This window comes from Mytilus galloprovincialis, chromosome 5 (genome assembly GCF_965363235.1).
Source record: "Mytilus galloprovincialis chromosome 5, xbMytGall1.hap1.1, whole genome shotgun sequence".
In the NCBI taxonomy this organism is placed as follows: Eukaryota; Metazoa; Mollusca; class Bivalvia; order Mytilida; family Mytilidae; genus Mytilus; species Mytilus galloprovincialis.
This window is the reverse complement of record NC_134842.1, coordinates 89,774,670-89,795,641: the sequence shown is the minus strand read 5'-3', so window position 1 is coordinate 89,795,641 and position 20,972 is coordinate 89,774,670. Positions and strand designations below refer to the sequence as shown.

General features: G+C 31.2%; 2 protein-coding genes across 4 annotated transcripts in view; one reads left to right on the top strand and one right to left on the bottom strand.

Moving 5' to 3' along the window:
- Positions 1-7,397, top strand: part of LOC143076653 (uncharacterized) — a 39,972-nt gene extending 32,575 nt beyond the window's left edge. For 2 of the 3 annotated variants that reach the window (XM_076252494.1, XM_076252493.1), the window contains exons 18-24: positions 372-477; positions 710-809; positions 1,386-1,600; positions 3,622-3,766; positions 4,230-4,592; positions 6,179-6,418; positions 6,930-7,397. In XM_076252494.1, coding sequence (XP_076108609.1) covers positions 372-477; positions 710-809; positions 1,386-1,600; positions 3,622-3,766; positions 4,230-4,592; positions 6,179-6,418; positions 6,930-7,111 — 1,351 coding nt within the window. In that variant the 3' untranslated portion in view covers positions 7,112-7,397. The remainder of the gene's footprint in view (positions 1-371; positions 478-709; positions 810-1,385; positions 1,601-3,621; positions 3,767-4,229; positions 4,593-6,178; positions 6,419-6,929) is intronic. The other variant, XM_076252495.1, reaches the window with a different exon arrangement.
- Positions 7,398-17,194: 9,797 nt separating this feature from the next.
- LOC143074194 (uncharacterized) lies at positions 17,195-18,565 on the bottom strand. The gene has a single exon (XM_076249743.1). It carries the CDS (start codon positions 18,449-18,451, stop codon positions 17,195-17,197), a length of 1,257 nt encoding a protein of 418 aa, XP_076105858.1. The 5' UTR covers positions 18,452-18,565.
- Positions 18,566-20,972: the final 2,407 nt, after the last annotated feature.

Below are 20,972 nucleotides of genomic sequence, written 5' to 3'. Positions count from 1 at the left end.
TTTGTGTACTATAAATAGATGCTAAAAGATAACATGATGTCAAATTTATTACTTGCAAGACAATATTATATTTAAGGGAAGCTTTTATTTTATTTGAACAAAAATTGAACGAAAGCTGGTGGTTTATAGCAAATAATTGTTCAATGTTCTGTTCTGTCAATGTAAATGTTTAGAACCAGGAAAATAACTTGATTATTTTTCAAATTAAACTTAAAATATTAGATAATGCTTCTTTAAGAATATGCGGATACGGTTTTATTGTAAAATTAAACAAGGAAAATATGTCTTATTCTTCTTCTAAAAACTATATTGAAATATAACCTTGTAATGAATAGATTTTTTTAATAATATGTAATATTTTACAATTGTAGGGCCAAGTCACCTAACCCTACAGGAACACCTATTCCATCAAAGTCACCAAGTATGATGCCGATGCCCATGTCCAACAATCCAGTTATTGTTAATAATCAACCAAAGGTAGGTCTTACACAACTCAGACATGATCTATGCATCAACTCTGAAACTTTTTTTCAATTAAAAACTTGTCATTCTTAAGAAATAACCGACATACTAGTACATTCAACAAATGTTTAAACATCTTACATGAAATTTTTAAGACATAATTACTACATAACCTGTCCAGCTATAACCAAATGTAGGAGCAGAGACTGGTACATGATAATTAAAGAACTGGCCTTTTTTGTTTCAGCCTGCGGTGTCAGTAGCTTTTACACCAACATCAGTGATGAGAAAGATGCATTCAGACAAAGCAAGTGAAAAGGACAAACAGAAACCAGAGATGGGTGAAGGTTAGATAAAAAAATTGCTTGATCTAGGATTGTAAATGTTGTTGTTTGAATAATTACTTCTTTCAGTTCTTATTTCTTGTATTGAAATTTGTTTGGTGTGGCTCTACATATTCAATTAATAGAACTGCTAAACCAATCAGTATACATAAATTTCTGCAGGAAATGACTCTTAGCATTTAAATTATAGTCTAATCTTTAAAAGGTTGATGGAATTGTTACTGCAAACATCTACTTCCACAGCTGTTATCAAATACATCTTAAAACATTTTTTGTATGTTTTCATATTTTATAAATTTCTTTGCCATTGACAACTATTTTATGTAAATTTATTTTCTGTAAATTGTTTACATCTTGAGCAGTTATCTGTTGGAGAAAATAGTATGCCCCCAAAAATGCAATAGATAAACCTAGTATTAAATTTCATCATTCTTTTTCTACAGAAATTTTGGTACATAATCATGATAATTAGCCTTGTCAAAAAGTTAGGAATTAAACAATCTACAGCATAATACTTTATGTTTAATACAGTGATCTTTGACTATTTATTGAACATCAAGATCTCACTCCTCTTATTAGGAACACCAGTGCCTCCTCCACCAATAAGACAATTAATACGACCTGATGGGTCATTGAATGATGAAGACCACAATAGTCCAAATAATGAAATTGACAGACACCTAAACAACAAGTACCAAGAGTCGAGGAATGGTCCTCAGTCAGATCAACAGTTCAACACTCATGTGCCTCCTCCTGGATATTCTATGGGGTCCAGTACAGGGAACATTGAACAGGTAAATAAAACACCCATATTTGTGTGTATTATGGTAACAAAGACAAAAAATATGTTGAAGGACATACTTTGACCTATAAATGTTTACTTTGTACAAATTGTGACTAGGATGGAGAGTTGTCTCATTGGAACTCGTACTACATCTTCCTATTTCTATGTATATTTCATGAGGAATATATTTTTCGCTAGTTTTCTTGATTAAGATAAAATCACAAAAATGTACCCTCGTGTTCATTTGTTCTTCAAGGAGTAGCAGGATTGGAGTAAGCAAAAACCCATAATAAAAACTATTTCAAAGAAGCTTGCCTTGTTAATACTCAACATAAGCAACTTTACAAAGTAACTGTATGTATTTGACTCTAAAATCATTATTTTGATAATTCCCATATAAATCAAACAAAAGCTCTGCCTGCTTTCTTCTATATATGGCAGATTTTACAGTATTGTGTTCTGTCTCCTACTTTCATGTTGCTAATGTGACGGAGACAAAAATGAGTAACGTTAGCGACATTTGGACATGTCACATGAGCAACAACATCTTTAAAAGTTAAAATGTATGCACACAGTGATGTTTAATATATGCCTGGAGTAATAAAATTGTACAGTCTGGTTTAGAATTTCTAAATATACAGAATGTCATTTGCAGGTGTACTTTATATCAAATGAATACACAAGAAACCAAAAAATTAGTAACGTTAGCGACATTTGGACATGTCACATGAGCAACAACATCTTTAAAAGTTAAAATGTATGCACACAGTGATGTTTAAAATATGCCTGGAGTAATAAAATTGTACAGTCTGGTTTAGAATTTCTAAATATACAGAATGTCATTTGCAGGTGTACTTTATATCAAATGAATACACAAGAAACCAATTCGTAATAGTAACATTAGCAACATCTACTATCATGACATTATGTTTTGTTGCGAACGTCTTTTTGATGGACGGAATACATTTAAGGTCCTCTTGTAACGATATTACATACAACTTACCTTCTTTGCTTCCCCATCATGTGAAGGAACTGACTCCGAATCTATTTCTGCAAAGGGCGATATCGTAACTCCTATACAGGAGAGTTACAGATATAAATATATGTTGCTCACGTGACACTGATTTGGACGGAAACCTCGAACAGTAACGTTCGCAAAAAATAAAACAGCCAATGATATTGATTCCTCAAGTCCTTTGACCCCCTTACGTCATCCAAATTTAATATGATTGCTATTTTCAATTATTTATAAAACCCGGGATAAAAATAACTACAATGGGCTGTCTGAGAACTAACAAGAAAATTGCGATCGTGACATACCACAATGGACGGAAAAGACGTGACGTTAGCAACAATATTATTAAATTACCTTTTTTAGCCTTTACCAATAAAAATCTGCCTTAAAGTTATGATTAAAACACAAAAGAAGACTTTTTATTAAAATATAAGTCCATGTTATTAGGCTCCACTTATAAATAATACTTCAAAATTCCACTCCAAATAAGCTGGATGTCAGTAAAGTAGGTCATGATGTCTATTCCATGTCCAATATTTTGAAATTGAAAACCCTCTAATTCTAACATAAAACACAAACACAGAGTAATTTTTATTTTTATTTACTCAGAAAGACACATTTTATTCAATAACATAATGCATTACTCCATTACACAGTCTGTTTCACAGTTTCAGCAATTGCTTTTTTGATGGATACAAAAAACAATAATTCCTTCTTATTGTAAAATCTGCCATATACTGTAAGTTCAAAAATTATTGCATGCACTTATTATTGCGATTTTATCGGTTTAGACTACTATGTGTTTTAATTTTTTGTGAAATTGAGAAAAGTCCTATTTAATTCATATAAAAAAATCTTAAAACATTAGTTTAATTTATAACGATAATTCAGTATACCAATCTACTTTATTATTTTGTGCACAAAGAAGGACTTCCATGATTTGAATTTTGTGCTGCTTCATATCTTTACAATAAATTTGAAGGAAAAATCTACAGGCTTCTTCATGTTACTTACAGGGAACAGGTGCAAATAAAAATTCTCGTCCTGGACCAAATATGATGTCTAACATGATGCAAGCCAATGGACCACTTCCACAGATGAGTGGGCCTCCACCACTTTTGTCAACACAATTATCCACTCCTGGTAGACCAATTGTCAAAGGTGCGTTTTTACATGTTTTTACAGAATAACTTACTATAAATGGCGGCAATGTTGTGTGCTACATTAAATACTTAATTAAGAATGAACAGTTTGACTTATTGTTTTGGGGACCAATTGAGAAATGGTGTTGCATTAATGATAGGTCAAGAGTATGTTTTTAAAAGACTGTGTAGTGTGAAATATAAAGGTATAATTTGAATTTCAGATTTGTTGTCTATCAAAAATTACATTACTGCTAAGTCGTTCATTCAATTTTTCTGTTTAATCCGGCAAGTTCTCTGTTTAATCGGGCATGTTTTCATCCAGTTAATCAGCTGTTAATATTGCTCTTCGAGTAGTATCACAAATATTTCAAACTGATCTAGTATGTAAAATATTTTTAAGATTTTGATCACCTGTAGTCTTTTGGAAGAATGGGATAAATATAAAATTATTAAATTTCCTTTCTGTCATATCTTTGCAGCAGTGAATGTTAGTACCAGTAGTGTAACAGGTGTTATGACACCAAATCAGGTACCTATGCGACAGTTCTCTGTGTCACAGCAACTAAATACTCCTCTGTCCTCTGCCAGTATACAACAGAGGGCTATAATGGGGCAGAACACTTTACAGACGGCATCACCCAACATGCCACCCAGACCAATGAACATTTCCCCCAATCCACTGACAAGACCGATCGTTGGGACTCCGGTGTCTCAGAACTTTTCAATGGGTATTCCCATAACTGGCCGGATGCCTATCCCACAAGGAGGTGTAAATATGAGCCCAAGTCCTCTTGTTCTACAACAGATGATGCAGGGAGGTATATCACCAGCTACAGCTAGAGGTAATTTATACAGATGAATGTTGTTAGTTTAGGGATTCGAAAGAGTATCGATTGTCCTAAGGTATGATAGGGGAGTTATTTGATGAGTGTTTTAGAAGTCAACCATTTGAGAATTTTTAATTTTGACTGTTGGAAGTTTCAGAAAAGTGTTTATTGTCTGATTTTTGTTTAATCTTTTAAGAAAACCTAATTAGCACTTACCATAAATTTAAGACATTTTATTGTAGTGTTTTTGAGCATTATATACAAGTTAAGGGCATACGATACAGTTCTGATCCCATATTAACAGTTTGATGAAAATTTCCATATAGGCTATTTTTGCCTGATTAAATCAAATTTGTAATAAAAAATATACCTTCATGTGCTACTTTTTGAGATAAATGAGGTCGAAATTTTGTATATTTGCTCAAAATACGGAATTGTGGCCGTATTTTTCATTTCGAAAGAAAGGCACAACTTTTTTGTTTTAAAAGATAAACACAAATTGTTTTTATGCCCCACCTACGATAGTAGAGGGGCATTATGTTTTCTGGTCTGTGCGTCCGTCCGTTCGTCCGTTCGTTCGTCCGTCCGTCCGTCCGTCTGTCCCGCTTCAGGTTAAAGTTTTTCGTCAAGGTAGTTTTTGATGAAGTTTAAGTCCAATCGACTTCAAACTTAGTACACATGTCCCCTATGATATGATCTTTCTAATTTTAATGCCAAATTAGAGTTTTTACCCCAATTTCACGGTCCACTGAACATGGAAAATGATAGTGCGAGTGGGGCATTCGTGTACTGAGGACACATTCTTGTTTGTTAAATAATTTGTAATATCTGTATTTTATAAGTATCCTAAAAATTTATGCATTTTTTATTCAGAAGTAACTCATATTTATCAAATGGTCATGAATTGAGAAAAAAAGCGTACTTTTTTGCTGTATATTTATCAAAATTAAAAAAATTGCACTATTTACAGTTTTATAAAATTTGGTCCACATAATCTCCCTGCAAAATGAAAAAAAATGTCGTTTAAAAAAATAGGGGTCCATGTACTCGTTTTCAAATTAAATCAGTTTGAATGATAAAAATCAGTGGAAAAATGCATCTTTTCCCGATATGTCATAGTTTGACGTTGCGAAAATAACATTTTACGTTAGCAACGTCATTACCTCCCCTATAACTGTATCGTATGCCCTTAAGACAGTTTTAATGGATAAGACATGTATTTTTCTGCCTAAATGGGAGATTTTAATGCTATAGTTTAATGGTATTTGTAACTTCAGCTGATTGAGTGCCAATGAGACAACTCTCCTTCCAAGTCACATTTAGTAAAAAAAGTAAACCTTTACAGGTCAAAGTACGCTCTTCAACACGGAGCCTTGGCTAACACTGAACAGCAAGCTCTAAATGAACCCCAAAATAATTAGTTTAAAACAATTCAAACAGGAAAACCAAAAGTCTAATCAATATATAAAAAAAATACTGTTATGAACCACGTTAACAAATGACAACCACCATGACCACTGAACATAAGCATGATAAGGGTTTATTCTTTATATTTTAGAAAATGCTCTTAATATAACTAATTGATTATGGTAACATTTTAGTGAATGCACTGAATCAGATTAACCAAATAAACCACCTGAATCAGATGGCTCTACAGGCCCAGCAACAGCAGCAAAGGATGATGGACCCTAGACTTCAAGGTATTCGTGGAATCTATCCACCTTCTACAATGAGTCCACGGACCTCTTTGCAGTCGGCGGGACTTAATATACCCAACTCAATGGGAGTCAACGTTGCCATGAGCCGTGCTTTGTCACCACATGCACTATCTCAGAAACAATGTTAGTGATACTTTCTGCTTAAGAGGGGGCATTTCAATGGTATATTTTTAGGATGGGTTTAAAGATACCACATTTATGAGAAGGGGGTGACGACAATATCTTTATTGGATATTGTGTCTTGAGTTGGAAGAAAACCCCTGTTGATTTTTAGTTCAATGGGTCTAAGCTCAGCATTGATATAGCAATTTAAGCTTACTTTAGCGACAATTTTTGCCATGGGGTGGGATGAATATTTTCAGGTCAGTGACACCGTCACTATATAAAAGTTCTAATCTGACGGCAGCAATAAACTGAAATTTGCAGAACTCCATGTTTGTTGCTTTAGGAAACTTGTTTTTGTTTTTACCATGCATCTAATCATCAAGAAAGTTAGTGTAGGGATATTCTTTGTAAAAGAATAATTTTGGGTAAAGTTTTGTTCTAGAAAACAAATTCTTTTACCAAAAATTCATTAAGATAGCAATTGTCTTTTTTGTATCAGTAATTTCATATATATATGTTAACATTTCAGCAATGGGTGGACCTGTTTCTCCAGGATTATATAACGGGAACAACAACCTAACAAAAACAGGAGAACCCAATCTGTTCAAGTGGTTTGGTAATGATGTGTTGAAAGGACAGATACCCAACATGCCACCGCTTCCTCAACAGGGAACCAGAGTCATGACAGTTGACGAAATTGAACGGTGTTAAATTCAGTGGTGGAATGATGTGCTTTTCCTAATGATCTGTGAGGTCTTTAACAGGAAATATGGTGGCATCATTTTATGATAGACTTCCCATTACTTACAATGTGATTGTCATTGGAAGAGGGAATAGAACAATGGCATGGTGATAGATTCATGTGGTGTTCAGACAGACTCATATGAACAAGTTATAAATTTATGTATAATGACATCAACTTTGTTATCTAATCCAACGATTTTGTAAGCTTGGCACAAGGTCTTTGATAAGCTTTTTTGTCAATTTATAAATTACAGGTTTTCATTAGTGTGGTACCTAATACATGAAACAGTGATACATACTTTTTGCTCGATTGCTTAGTTACAACTCGGAAACCTTATTTTGTCTCTGTAAATATTAACTTTTGTGTACAGAAATGTTGTTTTCGCTCAGATTTATTTTGTGAATGTATATTTTTTTTCCCATGAATATGTAATATTGATTGTATATCCTTGAAATGAAAATGTATGTATATATGTGTTAATTTCTTTTTCGATTGGTTAATTTTGTAAATAAGATGTCTTTTTTTTGTGTTGTTTACTTGGCAGATGTAACATATCACACAATCAACTCGTCAGTTTCACTGTAAATAAACGGTATATCATCTCTCAGTTAAAACCTCCATGAATATTTCGAATGTTATTTAGAAACTGTTATTTTTGTGCTAGCGAGTTGTTTCTGTATTGTAAGACAGACCAGTTGTGTCTGTACTAGTCATTTCATTATTTTTGAACACAAGAAAAGTGCTTGGCATTTCGTAACAGATGTTTATATATATATTTTTTGTTTTATTAATATTTTTTTCTGACAAAGTCATCTTTCTGTACATTTGTAAATAGTCTGGTGTTATTTATTGTTTTGATTTTGTTTGTAAAAGAATTAAACATATATCTACTCTGTACTCGGGGGTTCAACAAACATGGCAAATGTTAAAGCAAGTCAGAGGTCTTATCAATGGTCTGAGCCTCACTTTGGAGTTTGGATATCACTGCCAAGTATAAGCTTAAAATGTTAATAGGATACAGTTGTTTTCCAGTTGATTTTATTCTAAAGCATAATCCTGTTCAGTTTGAATTTGAATATGATGGGGCTGATAGATGTGCAGTAGGTTTGGTATATTTTCAAGATTTAAATTTGTTATATTAAAAGAAGTGAACAAGTTGGGGGTTTTATTTAAAACAAAGAAACATGGATATTTAGATTTATCTTACAAATCAAATTCCAGTTTAGATTTTGCAAACAAAATCATTGTTGTATGTACATAGCTGTAAAGAATTTACTTTTGTATGTTAGAAAAATAAATACATGCATTACTTATAACTTCTCTGAAAACAAAAGGTCATTTTTCATGCATATAAAGTTTTTAGTGTTTTATGTATTAAGATGTACTATTAGTAATACAAATTTTGACCAATCTGCATTAGGTAGAATATATTTAACTTATTCAAGCTTTAAGCATACATGATGTATACATTAAAAAGCCATCATTAATTGATATGTGGTTTGCCCCAAGCATGCTTACAGAAATAAAATATATGATCCTTGAAGCAGTGACTTCATTCAGACCCTTAGGATACTCTGCTTTTGGTTTAAGTGCGTTATATAAATATAAAAGCCAATGTTTTTAAATTATTATACTAGGGTTTGTTTTTATGAATATGAGAGGTAATGTTTCAGTAAATATGTGTAAATTTGGTAACATTCAACCTCAAGATTAGTTCATCTTATAATTTTTTTTTATTGTCTTAAGTTATTTTAGGACATTCAATAGAAAATAGTCTAGTATTGCATAGGGAGGTAAAAAAAAAGTTTTAAATGGAATTACACAATAGAAAGCCATTGAATTGGCATTTAGATTAAGACTAGTAAACAAAACCGTGAAAATGTGAAATGATTCAAAAATTTCTTCATTATAGTATATCACAATTACATTATCATTAGAATATGTTATTTACATGTATAAGTTTGTGTTCATATGATGAGAATAAGTGAACTCTATATCTTATTGTTTTACAGTGCTTAAGATTTAAGAACATTCTCTTATTGTGGTCTGGTCAATTCTTTGTGAATAAGGTTTTCTAAATATTTTAGTGCTGTGTTTTAACAGTTGTTTTATTTTGATATCTTTTTCTTGTGCTGATGTGTATTTTAATTCTGTCAAAGGCCAAGCAAATCAGAAGGTGTCTTCATAACTTTTAAGCAGTTGGTTGCTATTATCATTTATTATCATCTATCTGAAACAAATAATTTACTCAACTCAAATATTGGCTTCTTATAGTGCCACTTCTTATTTCTGTGGACAAAGACTTTCATTAGTAATTCAAAATCAATGACAGTTTTTTTGATAAGAAAAAAGGATTAAATGAGAAAACATGATTTTTATAAATTTGCTTGGCCTCTGATAACTCTATTTTTTTGTGAATGTCAAAAATCTGAGAGAAAATTGATGAAAATTGTTTGAATTATTCTTATGATCTCAGTTTTACAAAACATTGCTTTTTCTATAAAATCTCAATTTTATTAAAAAGTTATAAAATTGACAACGTTTTGAGAAAATTTGCCTCAGAAGCAAGGGATGCTAAAAGACAAACAACAACAGTTATGACTTCTAACAGAATTAAGATTTTATAGAATATTTATCCTTTATATAATGTTGTAAATATTATTTTCCAATACGTTTATTGATCAATGTATGATTACTTTGTTTACATAGGAATTACACTAAGATATATATATACATGTACAATGTATGTAACCATACACTAGGGGCATTTTCTGTATTAAATGATTTGAGTTAATTATTGCTGGATGCATTTTTCTTCTGGAATGAGAGTAACATAGACTAGTAGAATTCTGTGAAATTAAGAACAATGTCTTAATTTTACAATTAATTCTTGGTTCTAAACTCTCAGTAAAGATGTTTCCCTGATTTCACTGGAAATGTTGGTTTTTTTTAATTTAAAAAAGTTTTTACTTGGATCATTTTTTTCAAACATACTTTAAAGAAGTTAAATACCGTTTACAATTCCGTGAGATAAGTAAATTATTTTTTGGGTTTTCATATTAATAGTCATTAATTGTTATTTGTTTATTTTGTACATGTATGTGTTGTCAATATATTGCTCTGTTTTGTGTAAATAAAAATGATTGTGTTATAATTAGAAATGAATGTTTATAAATAGAAGTGGATGTTTATAAATAGAAATGGATGTTTATAAATAGAAATGTCATACCTTACTGTTATTCAAATTGTTAAATATTTTGTCTTCCCCTTTCAAATCAACGTCAACTGCCCATAAATAAATACTAAAAAATAAATGGCATATTATATCGGTGGTCGTTTTGTGCAATTGATATACCTTCATATTATAACAGTTCCGTATCACATGCTAACATTATTGTCATTTTTAGTTTTGCACATATTTCTTTTGTAATGGTATAGTAAATTCCTGTAAATAGTGTGTAAATAGTAAAAAAAAATGTTATAAACTTGATAATGTAAGAATTTATTTTCATTTTCAATATTTACTGGGTGTCTCAAAATGTCATGTAGATTTTTTTTCTTAGTAGACAAACCTATTTATGTTTTGCTGTGATTTTCTCAGACTATTTTGAAACATCTGTATTTTATAAGATATTTTTTCTCTCTAAGTATTTACCTTTCAGATTATAGGGGAATACTGAACATTCAAAGGGAGATTACTCCATTAGTCAATCAAAACATTTAAACAACTTTTATTATTGCAATAGCTGTCTCATTAACATGGATTGAAAATTTTACAGAAGACAAAATCTGTTTCTTTGACTGGGCATATTTTAATGGAATGTAATGGCTAACTTGAAACAAAATAAGATTGTTTTTTTTGGTTCAATTCTTACAAATTGTGGGACTATAAAAACCAAGCCTGGTATTGCTTAATTAGAACATATTGTCTAAACCTTAGATTTAGCCGAGTTCTGTGGAGAGACTCTGATTTTAACATATGATTTCTTTTGTTAAATTCTTCTTCAAAGTTAAATAGAATGGAGCACTAGCAAGAATTAGTTAAAACAAGTTTAGAAGTAAACACAGGACACTTTGAGACACCCCTTTACTCATTTTTTGTGAACTATTGCGTGTTGTTTATTTTGGTAGGAAAGGGTACACGATTGTGAGATTTTGGAAGGAAGTTGCAGATGAATGCATCCATGTATGTGTGTATGGTGGGTTTTTTTTCTGTTTTTATCAGATAATGTTGACATATCTAGTATTACATGTTATATTCAAAGTAAATTTGTGTATTTATGATAAAAAGTGCTTGCAAATGTAATTTTGTCTTTTATCTTTTATTAAAGTTTAAAATGTATAAAAAAAGGAAAATCAATAAAATGTTCAATTAGGGTAACTGTGTTTGCAGTATTTTATGATTTTGAGTAAATTTGTTGTTCTTAAATCCACTGTTAAAGAACGATGGTCACAATGCTATAAATAGAGTGTGCTAAAAATTCGCTATGGTATTTAATATTGTATTAGCCACTGGACATTAAGCAATCAACAATCACTCAATGATGTTATTCTGAAAATCATAACTGTTTTCCAATTTAAGACCAAAAAGATCTTTCACTTCTAGTTTACTCCTTGGTTTTGATTGTTATTGTCTAGTAGAGGTTAAGGTTGACTGGCGAGTGTTAGAAAATAAAGTTTTCTCAGGAAATAGATTGAGGGCGACACAAAAAATTCTTTTTGTATTAGGGCAATACCTTGCCACTTACTGGGGGGAAAAGTGGTAATTTCGTTCTGTAACTTTATGCCCTGAAATGCACACCATAAAACTGAAGGCTGGTGTTACTTGTAAATATTTCAATGATGAAGAGTACTCCATGACATCAGATATATTTCAGCTGCAATGGAAAGTTTTATTTAACTTCCCTGCCAATAAAGATAGAGACATTAAAATCCTTAAAACTAAATACTGCAAGGAAGTTGTTTGCACATTTTGTTTATTGTTCTGGTAAAAGAATTCTAATAATCCAAGGATACATTTCTATTACTGAATGATTTAATTCTGGATGTAACACGTCTTCTGATTAGCTGACGTTATTTTGTTATCAGCCCATAGACATAATTTAGTCATGTGACCGTGACGTCATCAACGTTTTTTTTATGGTTACGGTTTAAAATGGAATTTAGAATTAAATTATAAAAAATGACTGTTATATTTTTCTGTCTATTGGAAATAACATAAAAAATGTGGTTGCACACTGTTAAATAACCCGCTACGCATGTTATTCAGTGTGCACCAAATTTTTAATGTTATTTCTTCATAGATAGAAAAAATATTAGTCATTCCTTAATTGATGTGATTTTAAATATTTGTGGAAAAATATTTGTGTTAAATGGTGACAAGAGAAAAATACTTATTCTGTATGTTTTATGCAAGTAGTGAATTACAGTATTATTTCATGAATGGGTACTTTTTTTTTTTTTTTTTATCGATTTAAAGTTTTTCTGAAACAAGGGGATGTATTATACATAGTTTAATTGATTAAAGAAAGGTTGTGTATCCTAAATTTCTTTCCTCCAAAGTTCTATATACATTTCCTAACAAATAAATGTTTTTATGGTAAATCTGTTTGTAGATATTTTTTGATACTGTGTGTCCTTAAGAGATAATTTTTGAAGAAAAAAATAAAACCACTGCTGCTAAGTTTATAAGTTCTCATAAGCTATAAATAGAAGTGAAACAAAATTGATAAACCTTTAATTTTTCGAAAGGACTGTTTTTACTGGTTTAGATATTTAGGCCGTTATATTACTATTTTGTATTGACATTTCTCTCCACAAAAACAACAAAATTTGAATTTCTAGAACAATTTCTATCCATGGAAACAAACAAAATTAAACTTTCTAGAAGAAAATTGATTGCCTACAGTATAACAGCATTGAAGATAATTTGTGGGAAATTTAAGGAAACAGCTATTGCATCTTTTAACTACAATTTGGGGGTGTCATTTAGAAAAATTTCATGAAAAAATAGCCTTGATAGCGTCTTTGGACATACAGTTCCTTCATTAGTCTTCTGAGGCTTAGTATTTTGTTTTGAAAGAAACAACACTTTCTTACAAGAAGTTGGATTAAGAAAGAAGCTCTTAGTTGTGATATTTGTCTCAGGTTCATGACATTGTCATTTGTATGCTTGGATTGTGTAAATATGAACGAATGATTGGTCTACCTGGTTCAGTTCTCTTGTGAAGTTTGAGAAAAAATTATATTCAATAAATTTTCACTTAAATATAGTTTTCGATCTTCTCTTTGGTCGGGTTGTTGTCTTTTTGACACATTTCCCATTTCCGTTCTAAATTTTATTTCTGGTCTATGAGGAGTTACTTAAGAAACTTTCAATCTCTGTTTATTGTGTTTATATTACATTAGAATGTGAGCAGATTAATTTAGAACTTATACCCAATGCAAAAATGAAGTTTTAAAATGTGTCATTGATATTTAGCCTTCCAGTTTGCCTAAACTGTTAAAATACTGCAAATTCACTTCCATCTACAGATATAGGCTTATTTTTATGTTATTCGCACAAACAACTACTGCATCCCGTGTTGGAAAATAAAAAGGGACCAGAATAAAAGAATAAATGATCTTGACACAGAAAATACAAGTCTGTTTCATAAAAACATTCATGAAGAAAACTCGTCCAACTTTCACCAACATGTAGGTGTCTGTACAGTAAAAGTGTATACATTTACCGATATAGATGGTTATCAAATTTTCTAAATACCTACCATTGGTATTATTAATATTCAAAGGAACAGCCCTTACTCTAGATTAACACCATAGAAGAATCTTGTTAAAATTAGATGTATTGATGCCTTAATATAGGAATATTAAGCTGCTGAAGTTTTAGAGTAGTAATGATGAGATGTAAAGACATCCTGTAACATTTCCTGTTCCCTGTTGTAAATTTAGGCACCAGTAACAATTTTACCAGTTTTTAGAATTCTCCTTTTCTTGCAATGAACATATTTTAAGTGAATTGTGTGGAAAAGGTTCTGGATATTATGTCACTATTTGTATATTCATTTGTTAAATAAGAAATAGAGTTGATTTTATTTTTCATCCAGAATAAATTAGTGCCTGACTAATTTCATCTTGAATTTTCATGGATACTGACATTTTAAATTGCCATGTTGTTTGTTGTATGCAAATACCACAAACGCTAGTTCCACCTAGGAAATTATAAATATTATAAAAAGTTATTGAAAGAAAGGGAGATAAATCAGGCTGAAAGAAAGGGAGATAAATCAGTATAAAGTTATTTATCACTTCTTTTACATCTAATTTCCTAATGCTTGTAGAGAAAAACTTTGGTAAGCTTGCTTGCTTTGTTGTATAAATGTTTATTCAAGCTTTATAATTAAGATTGACATCTTCAAACAGTAAATATAGGCATAGTTAAACCTGTATATATTATATTCAAATTTAATTGTACAAATTACAAACTAAGCAATCAAGCTAACCAAAGTCTTGCTCTACAAGCATTAGGAAATTAGCTGTAAGAAATATTTCATCCCAGTTCAGTTCATTTGTGAACATTCCTGTTGTAGGCACCAATACTTGTATCTTATTTATACTGTATATTCTATGTTTGTGTAATATTTTTTTATATCATTGTATACATGGTATTAATGATTAGGAAAGTTGATAAGCATTTTTTGGGGAGTAAGATTTTTTGTTATTTTTGTAAACATAGTAATTGTATAATGGATATATTTTTGTTTACTTCAGTAAAAACAGTGAGATGGAAGAAAAATTTCATGTTGGAAACTTCTTGTATATGGTCAATATTTGATTTTTAAGTTGGTTTTTTAATTTATTTCCTTCACATCATAAAAAGATTACATTAACAGACTAAAGTGTGTTGTACAAAGTTATTAGTTCAGATTAGAATCAAAATTAGGTTGAGTTGAATTGAAGTAAAGTACTAAAACCCGGTTTTGGTCATGCCTCCACATTTCATAGTGGATTTGGCAGTGGCATCAGACATGTATTAGTGATGAGTTCAGATTAAGGGGAACCATTAGTGTAGTTCAAATTTTTACTTTAAATATTTTCATAGTTTATACACCATTTTAATTTCAATATTTACAGTATTCTATCAAAACTACACACAGGCTTGACAAATCAACAGTTTAATTTTTATGGTACTGGAGAGTAGAAATGAAATGAAAGGTCATGTTTATAAATCACTGCTCCCTCGTATCAGTGTGCTTAATTTAATTTTTACTTAAATTTCTACCATTGTTTACTGTTAGTAGAAGATTACAAGAATTCCTGTTACAACAAATTATTAAAACCATCTCCTATTCAAGCAACATCTTGATATATATCAATAGATATTTGTCCAGTTATTTTCTATCATTTGAGTTTTTATCCCTTTCCAATACCAGATGAATAGCTTTGAGGTTTAGAAAGGGGGCACTTTACCCAGGGTGCACTACTGTGGATTCATTTATTTTCATGGGTACCAATTTTTGTGGTTTAAAGAACACTTGCATATTCATGGATATTTTTTTTTTTTTGGTTTTGACAAAGTCTGCATATTTTCCTTTAGAACATTTGTAATTTTCTGATCATTTGAATTTGTGGTTCCCCTGTACTTACGAAATCTACGAAAATTGGTATCCAACCAATACTAATTAAATCACAGTATCTACTATTGGTTATGTAATTAATTATATTGTGTTAGAACATTTCAATCTTTAGCTGTTGTGTCTATGGTAGACAGCTCTATACCAATGATTCACAGTATCTACTATTGGTTATGTAATTATATTGTGTTAGAACATTTCAATCTTTAGCTGTTGTGTCTATGGTAGACAGCTCTATACCAATGATTCACAGTATCTTCTATTGGTTATGTAATTATATTGTGTTAGAACATTTCAATCTTTAGCTGTTGTGTCTATGGTAGACAGCTCTATACACTAACATTTCAATCTTTAGCTGTTGTGTCTATGGTAGACAGCTGTTGTGTCTATGGTAGACAACTCTATACACTGTGATTATTAACTTGAAGCTCGTTGAATGGTCAGATTTTTTTGGTGTATATTTTTGTTTACATTTTTTTGAATTGTATTATTGTACTTGACAAAACAGAAGTTGTATTTGTCATTTAAGAGCTTCTGACAATTAAGAATAAAATATTAAATTGCTGTTTGTCTTTTGTTTTTTGTATGATATTAAATTTAAATATGTTTTTGTTGATCTGAGTGTCCTCCTGCAAAATATTAACGAGGGAGTAATATATCCTTTGATTTTGTTCTTATTTAACCCCAAGAAATGAAGTTATAGAGGATATAATACTTTACATCAGTCTATCCATTAATTCTTCCATCTGCTGCCACTTTTTAGCTCACCTGGCGCGAAGGGTCAAGTGAGCTTTTCTCATCACTTGGCGTCCGTCGTCGGTCGTTATCGTTCGTCGTTTTCGTTAATTTTTGATATTTTGAACTTCTTCTAGAGAACAACTGAATGAAACCAAACATGGCATGAATGTTCCTTATGAGGTGCAGACCAAGTGTTGTTACTTTGTAGCCGATCCATCATCCAAGATGGCTGCCAGTGGGGGACTTAGTTTAACATAGGACCCTATGGGAAATGCATACAAATGACTTCTTTTAGAGAACCACTGAATGGAATGAAACCAAACATAGCATAAATGTTCCTTATGAGACGGTGACCAAGTGTTGTTACTTTTTAGCTGATCCATCACCCAAGATGGCCGACAGCGGAGGATTTAGTTTAACATAGGAGGTCCGAGACCACAATTGTCGTCCCTTGATTTTCGTTGTTCACGATTATAGTCCCTAGTGTTGACAGTGGGTTACTTTTTTTTGTAATATATATTTTTATTATTTTCATATCATTTTCAAATCTCATCTACAAATAAAGATGCACAAACAAATTATTCTGCTATAAATCCTAAACATTTAGTTAACCATACTTGTTACAAATTATAAAATACAAAGTCAGTAACAGAATACAGAGTACATCTGCATTGAGCTCTATTTCTTAATAATATTATCAATGGTTGACCATTTTTCTTTTAATCTTATTGCTTTACTGGTAGAGCACAAGTTCATAGAGACCATGTCAACCCTATAATAATAGTTTAGCCATTCAATTGCTTCAGCAACAGATGGGACTGTAAATCTAACTCTACATAAATAAACATATCTCTTCAATATTAGAATACATGTATTAAGAATATCTTTAAATAGATGATGTTTAACACCCAAGATTATACTTGATAAGGTTGGGAGAAAGCTTACATTACATACATCTTCTAACTTTTGAAAAAAATTAAGCCAGAATGTTCGAACATAACTACATTCAAAAAAGAGGTGTATGTATGTTTCTTTAGTTTCGGTACAAAAAGTGCACAGTTCTGTTTCACTATATTTACACTTCATAAGTAAAGTATTTGTTCCTAGAATTCTATGGAGTAATCTGTATTGAAATGCCCTTAATGTGGGATCTTCAGTTATAATTAAAGGAAGACTAAAAAAATAATTCCATTCTTCGGCCACAATATCTATTCCCAATTTCATTTTCCATTTCTCTTGTATGCGTGATGGGGTTTCCTTTATTTTATCTAGAAAAAATTTATACAAATGTTTTGATACTTTATCAACTGTTTTAATGGCGGTAACAATTTTGTAACTGACAGTATTTAGTTTGATAAATACTTGAGAATGAATAACATTCTTCCATTCCTTTGGCAGTGCCAAGGTTAGTCCATAGAAATCTAAGAAAGTTGTTTTTATATTATAATTTCTAATAAATTCATCATAATTGTAAAATTCTCCATTTTCCTTAATGAGATCATTTATGAAAAATACATTATTCTGTATCCAATTTTTATAAAAAGCTGTTTTTCCATCAATCATAATATTTTCATTTAAAAACAATGGTTGAGACAAGATATCACTTGGGGCTGTGGTCAGAGGCTCACACAATGAGGCCCATGATGAAATTACATTTTGCCAAAAAGGGTTAAATTCTTTTTTAATTTCATTGAGTGCTGATTTTGATAAATGCCACATATTTTCACCACCATTCATTTCAAGGTGATCTGCCAAAAGAACCTTCCATGAGGAATAATTTGTGGGGTCTAAAACTTTTTTAACCCAGGATAACTTAAGTGATTTTATAAATGATTCAATATGTGGCATTTTTACACCACCATCCTCGTAATTTGAGATAAGTATATTTCTTTTAATTTCGTCCCCTTTACCATCCCACACAAATCTGTATAGCATAGATTGTATCTGCTTTAATATATCTGGGGATGGATCTGGTAAAACAGTAAAACATTGAATTAGAATTGGTAGGGCGAGAGTTTTCACAACTACAATTTTCCCATATATAGTAATATTTCTGATTGACCAGTCACTTAAAAGATTTTTTACTTTTTGAATTTTTTCTAAATAATTATCAACACATATATCAGCTTTTGACAAACAATATTGAATGCCTAGGAGTTTGAAATTTCCTGAATGGTTCCATATTATTGTTTTATTTGTGTTTAGCTCTTCACCACAGCCCCTTTTTGCCCCAATCCATATAACTTGGGTTTTTTCAAAATTAGCCTTCAAACCAGAGCATGAGTAAAACAAGTCTATCTTATTTAGAGCACTGTTGAGAGATTCTTCACTATCATCCAGGATCAAAGTGGAATCATCAGCATACTGACTGAGTAAAAATTCAGAATTTTTAATCTTTATACCATTAATGTTGTTGTCATATTTTATTGATGCACTAAGCAGTTCCAAACATAAAATAAAAAGATAGGGAGACAATGGATCCCCTTGTCGTACCCCCCTCTCTATTACAAAAAAATCAGATAGATAGCCATTATTTTGAATGCAGCTTTTTGAATTGTAGTAAAGGGTTGTGAACCATTTCACTATTGTGTCCCCAAAACCTAGAAATTTCAAGGTTTCACATATAAAGTTCCACTCAAGAGAGTCGAAGGCTTTTTCAAAGTCCAACAAGACAAGCAAGCCAGGAATATCTTCGTCATCTACTTTTTTCAAGAGGTCATATATAAGTCTGACAGTGGGTTACTTGCTATTAATTTTTATACCCCTTCCAAATTTATTTCTCCATGTTTAATGCCTCAAATTGCAAGAAGGTGGTTGAAATTACACTAAAAAAATTTGGGGGACTTTGGAACTATGTTCTTTTATTCTTGTTGCTATGATAGACCTATAATTTTGATTAACGTCATCTTCAAAATAAGATACAAGTATCCATCAATGAACATGATCAACACCTTGGATGTTTATACCAGACTATGACTTTCCTCACTAATCCATCTATTGATATAGAAAACAAAGTTAATAAAGAGTTTGTGACCCGTTAAATGTTGATTTGTCATGATGATACCAATGTCGATAAAGAGGTGAAGTAACAGTTCAACAAACTCAATCTGTTGATATACTGATTCTTAGTTGTTGTTTTTTTAAATTGATTTTCCATAATACTTCTGTTGATAGGCGGATACGTTTATTGCGTAAAGCATAAGACTGTTTGAATTGAATGAAAACCGAATTGAACACACTGTTAGACCGTTTATTTGTCAAGTTATTCATTGACATTGTCTTTTACTCGTTGAAGGTTGATATCCCCAGCTACTCCGTATATTGACACACAGTTTGTCTATGAGATTTTGAAGTTGATTACTCACCTGCTACATCCAATGATTATAAAAAAGAAGATGTGGTATGATGCCAATGAGACAACTCTCCACAAAAGACCAGCTGACACACAGAAATTAACAACTACTAGTCACCGTACGACCCCAACAATGACCAAAGCCCGTAACGCATAGTCAGCTATAAAATACCCCGAAGTAACAATGCATGTAAAACAATTCAAACGAGAAACCTAGCGGCCGAATTTATGTACAAAAAATGAACGAAAAACAAATGTGTAACGCATCAACAAACGACAACCACTGAGTTTGCCTATGACTTGCCAAAACTGGAAAGTCAATGCAATCCGTTTAATAAATATGTTTTCTGTTTCTTTTTACAGTCCGATTTACTCAAAAACTCTATCTACATATATCATGTATATATATTAATACAAACATTGTGAGGGATTTACCTTAGTTTCCGTTTTTACTTTTTAGATAATAAACATGTATTGATAGTATTCCGATTTTCTTTTTCAAAGAGCATTAGCTGTCAAGTTCATGTTCATCGATTTGATTCAAATTCTCATATTTGATTTATAACATACATTTTTGTACTTAAACGTATATCCAAATTACAATAAGTCTGAAATAAACAGTAAACTATGCATGTACTCGATGATAAATATATAAGAATTTCGTGTGAATGTAAGTTTAAGCGCCATCTAATTATCTATCGAGATGACCTCCGAAAACTGCCAACGGTCACAAAACCCGATAAAACATTGATATAAATAGATAACGACCTCGTGCAATTGAATTTTTCTATTTCTTCTTTCATCTTTCCAATTATCAATTTCCCATTTCTGATCAGTCACATATAGTACTGCAACCAGAGTTCATTTTTCGATGTCAGTTGCAGTACTAATACCTTCTGTTCCATCCTATGGTGTTTACATATCTCAATTGATACGTTATGCTCGTACAAGTTCACACTATACGTACCTCATATCATATACAGAAGTGTGTTCCTTATGTGGAAACTGCTCCAGCAGAGTTAAGAGGAAGAAAGATTAAAAATGACACTCCGTTAATTTTATTGACACCATCAAACTAACTAACGACATTTTTTACCACGTCGT

Coding starts and splice junctions, on each gene's coding strand:
- LOC143074194 (XM_076249743.1), bottom strand. CDS start 18,451: ATGCTATACAGATTTGTGTGGGATGGTAAAGGGGACGAAATTAAAAGA.